At 56.8% G+C, this 4,193-nt stretch overlaps 1 protein-coding gene across 1 annotated transcript; it reads right to left on the minus strand.

Annotated features, from left to right (window-relative positions):
• Positions 1–2,385, minus strand: LOC123256021 (solute carrier family 22 member 8-like). Its single transcript, XM_044684718.1, has 4 exons — positions 2,291–2,385; positions 2,100–2,188; positions 1,531–2,024; positions 1–278 (listed from the first exon to the last, which is right to left on the minus strand). Exons 3-4 carry the CDS (start codon positions 1,891–1,893, stop codon positions 252–254), a joined length of 390 nt encoding a protein of 129 aa, XP_044540653.1. The 5' UTR covers positions 1,894–2,024; positions 2,100–2,188; positions 2,291–2,385; the 3' UTR covers positions 1–251.
• Positions 2,386–4,193: the final 1,808 nt, after the last annotated feature.

Consider the following 4,193-nt stretch of genomic DNA (forward strand, 5'->3'; position numbering starts at 1 on the left):
CTTTCTTTAAGTTCCTGCTGAAAAATTCCAAGTGTGTATCAGCTGACCTAAAAGGGAATGGGACTTTGCTCCTAACTAGGCCAGGGAAGCTTAGAGATGGGACCGAGCCTAGGGGAGGAGAGGGGAGGGGAGCGCCAGCTTCCTGGGCCCAGGCGAGAGACTCGGAGCATCCAGGGCGCTGGGCAGAGCCAGGGAGGGATTTGAACCAGCAGCCAGAGAGGGAGCGAACTTTCAGGGCTGGAAGCGAACTTTTAGGACTGTTTAATCCAAGCCCCTTCCTGCAGAGAGGGAAAAACTCAGTCTCAGAGAGGGAAAGGGCTTGCCTCAGGCTGCAGATAAAGCCTGGGACCTTTTGGATGCTGGGGAGAATTTGGGAAGGGGGTGGGGAAGAGGGCCATCAGGCTTGCCCTTTTTCTTTGGGATGGGAACCAAGGATGGGCTGCCTGCCTCAGGGGGGCAACCAGAGGGGCTTGAAGAGGAGGCAGAGGGAGCCCCAGATTTTAGCAGCCCCATGTAGTGACAGGAGAGCTAGACTCGGTGTTTCTAGACTCCTGGATCATAAACTAGAAGGAAGCTCAGCAAGCCTTCTAGGCTGACTCTCCCCTTCTGCAGAGGAGGAACCTGAAGCTCAGAGAAAGAAAGGGTTGGCAGGATTTGAACCTAGACCCTGTGCCTCCGGAGGCAGTGTTCGTCCTACCATTCCAAGTTTCCTCCTATGTGAAAAGAGAGTTTTGGCCTCCAAAGTCACTTAAGGTCACTTCCAGTCCCAAATCACCTGATGGGATTAGGGGGGTGGGGACAAGAAGAAGCAGGGCACAGGAGGGAGAATTGGGCCCATTTCCAGAGGTGAGAGACAGAGCCATCAAGGAAAGAATCTGAGAGCTTGAAAGGACCCGAGAGATAGGATTGGATAGAAGCCCTTTGCGAGGAGGTCCAGAGAGGGAAGGGACTTTCCCAGGGATCCAGAACTAATGAGTGGCTGAAGTAGGATTCGAACCCAGGCCTTCCTGACTTTAAGTCAAAGGCTCTTTTACCAACTAACTATCCTTCCACGGAGTGGGGGGAGTAAAGGGAGCCGGATTCAAGTCTCGACAACTTCAAATCTCAGACTTGTCCAAACTGGAAGGGAATTTTAGTGGTCGGTCATCACCTAATCCAAATCAGAAACCTGACTGCAGTCATGGGGCTATGGCCGGACAAACTGATTATCCCATCTTAGTGCCTCAGTTTCCTTGCCTGCAAAATAGAGATTACATGCCCACCAGAGTACAATTCTTTATCTTTTCTCTCCTGAGGGAAATGTGGGTGACGATGACCTTTTGGACGTGAAGTCCGGTGGACTGAAGGGAGAACCCTACTAGGACTGGGTGACCCTGAGCAGATCTCATCAGCAGGGAGAGCCTCCGTTTTCTTGCCTGCAAAAGGGGCCCAATAACAGCCCCGGGGGGTTGTGGGAATCCCAAGAGACAACACATAAAGTCTTACTGTGGACTCTGCGTAAAACAGGTGGAGGCCGAGGGGCCTTCTTACCTCCGTCACGATGGTGGAGGCGAACACGGCCCTGTCGTAGACCCAGCCGTCCAGGCAGGGCTCCGTGTGGCCCCAGGTCCCATTGGGGAGGGTCGAGTTCCACGGGCCCAGCGGCCCCTCCAGCGGAGGGTGGGTGAACCTGCGGCACCTGTCGGGCTCCCCGTTGGGCCCCAGAGGCAGGGCGGAGGCCAGGGAGGAGGCGTTGGGGGCCGGCATGCAGTGGTGCGCCGGCGTGGCGGCCGTGAAGATCTGGAGCAGGTTGTGGCTGGCCATGAAGAGGATGGGCACGGACAGGAGCAGCACGTGCAGGACTTGGAAGCGCCCCATGCTGCCCACCCGCTCCAGCAGCTCCGAGAAGGACATGGTGCCCCCGAGGAGGGGGAGGCGAGGGCGAGGGGCGGGGGGCCGCCGGAGCAACCCTGAGGGGCCGGACCCGAAGGACGGGCTCAGGGCTGAGGCATGGCAGGGAGAAGGGCAGAAGGAGGAGCGGCCGGCTGTAAGGGAAAGAGAAACGTCGCGTCTCCTGGCCGGGCTCTTCTCTGCCTGGGGGAGCCGGGCAGGAACGCTACCTTTCTCTGCCTCAGTTTCCTCTTCTGTAAAACGTCAGGGCGGGACTCCGAGAGGCCCAGAGGTCCCTTCTGGGTCTCAGTGCAGGGATCTAGGAGAGAAATGAAGGCCGGGCAGACTCCGCTCCTCTCCCAGGGGCCCCTTCGAGGCGGGGTGGGAGCCCGACAGGAAGGGGGGCCCCATCTCAGCTCACCTGCGTCAGGCAGCCGAGAGATTGCCGGGAGGCCCTCCTGCTCCCCTCCAGGGTCCCGGGCCGGCTAAGCGCAGCTGCTCCCTCCCTCTTCTGACCTCTTCTAGGCTCCGACTCTGTTTGTCTGCCCCCCAAGGGGGTTTATATAAGGCTTAATCTGCGATCCCCCAGCTAATGTTTGACTTTGTTTAGAGGGATTAACACAAACAGGAAAGGAAGGGGGCGCGGGCCTTGGGGCCCAACCGAGCCCAAAGTGCAGCCTCAGCAGAGGGTGGGCAGGCAGAGCCTGGCCCCTCCCCACCCTGAGCCCAAACTCTGGTCCTTGGGGTTTGTGAGCTTTGAGGAATCCATGCCAGATGGCTCCTGGGAGGCTGGGGATGGGGAGGGGCGTCGGGGAGGACATTGCGTTCTGCCTCTGCTCCTGGCCCCATGATCAGAGGACTTAGAGCTGGGAGAAACCTCCGGGGCCATCCCACCTGCCCCCTCACATCGCAGGAGGGGAAACCAAAGAGCACAAGGGGATGAGGAGGAGAGACTTGCCCAAGGTCACCCAGAGTATGGGTGGGAGCGAAGCCCCAGGAGTCTCTCTTTCCTGTGGGGTGGGGAGAGGAGAGACTCAAGCTCCCTGGCCTCCCTTTCTTGGGGACAGGGAACAGGGGCCATGCTTCTTCAGAGCACCCCAGGGAGTAGGCTGAGCCAGGGGCCCCGACCCCTACAGCCCTGCTTCTCTGTCCCAGAGCTCTTTGCAGCCCAAAGGAGTCAGAATGGATGTGCCAAGCACTGTGCTAAGGGTTGGGGATACAGACAGAAAAGAGGGCCCCCCCCCTGCCGTCAAGGGGGCCTACCTGTATCCTGAAACAACTGGCAGAGCAGAGGGCTGGCCAGGGAAGGGTGGGGAGGGTTGGTCTGCCCTTTCTTGAAGCAGCGCTAATAAGGATTTGATCAGATTTCCAAAGGCCCCGGCACCTCCCGTGGAGTCCTTTGGCCTCTTACTAATGGTCATATGCTTTGCTGGAAGGGCACAGCATCTCCTGATTGGTCTTCTGGCCTCACGGTGGGGGAATTGCATCGAATATATTTGGCAACTGAGTCAGGAAGAACTGCCCCCTCTGCCCCCTCTGTGGTCTACAAAAAAGTCGGGGGGTCTTTGCTGGCCTCAGTTGTTGAGCAGCGACTGAGAGGCTTTTGGGGCTCGGAGACTCTTTGCTTTCTCACTCCTGGACTTTCCCCGAGGGGAAGGGAAGGCGATTCCTCTCCCCCAGTCTCCAGGGGCATCAGCATTGGAACCACGAGCTGGTCTAGGTGATGAGGAGCCCTCGATGAACTTCTTTCTGCTGACATTCTTCCTTGAGCAGGGCCAGGAACACGGCCACCCGCAGGAGGATTCATTGGCTGAAGGGCCAAAGTGAGCTGAACTTCATGGGAAATGCTTGGCAGGTCCACTACGGTCAATATCTACCTATTCCGTAGTCCTAAATGAGGCCTTTCCCTTCCTGGGGAGCATCATGAGGGAAACAGGCTAAGGAAGCCTGAAAAACAATGTGTGTGTGTTGATTCAGCGTGTCTTGAGTCTTCTATGGTTTTGTGCTGGATGAAATAAATAGTTGCCTTCGACTTGATACCCAAACAAGGAATCCTGTTACCTGCATTTTTTTTAAACCCTTAACTTCTGTGTATTGGCTCCTAGGTGGAAGAATGGTAAGGGTGGGCCATGGGGGTCAAGTGACTTGTCTAGGGTCACACAGCTGGGAAGTGTCTGAGGCCGGATTTGAACCTAGGATCTCCTGTCTCTAGGTCTGACTCTCCATCCACTGAGCTACCCAGCTGCCCCCCTCCTTACCTGCATTTTAATGACACCCTGAATATGAAGCATATCTCAGTTTTATTTTTTATTTTTATTTTTTTT

The sequence above is a fragment of the Gracilinanus agilis genome, unplaced genomic scaffold (genome assembly GCF_016433145.1).
Source record: "Gracilinanus agilis isolate LMUSP501 unplaced genomic scaffold, AgileGrace unplaced_scaffold55336, whole genome shotgun sequence".
Lineage (NCBI taxonomy): Eukaryota > Metazoa > Chordata > Mammalia > Didelphimorphia > Didelphidae > Gracilinanus > Gracilinanus agilis.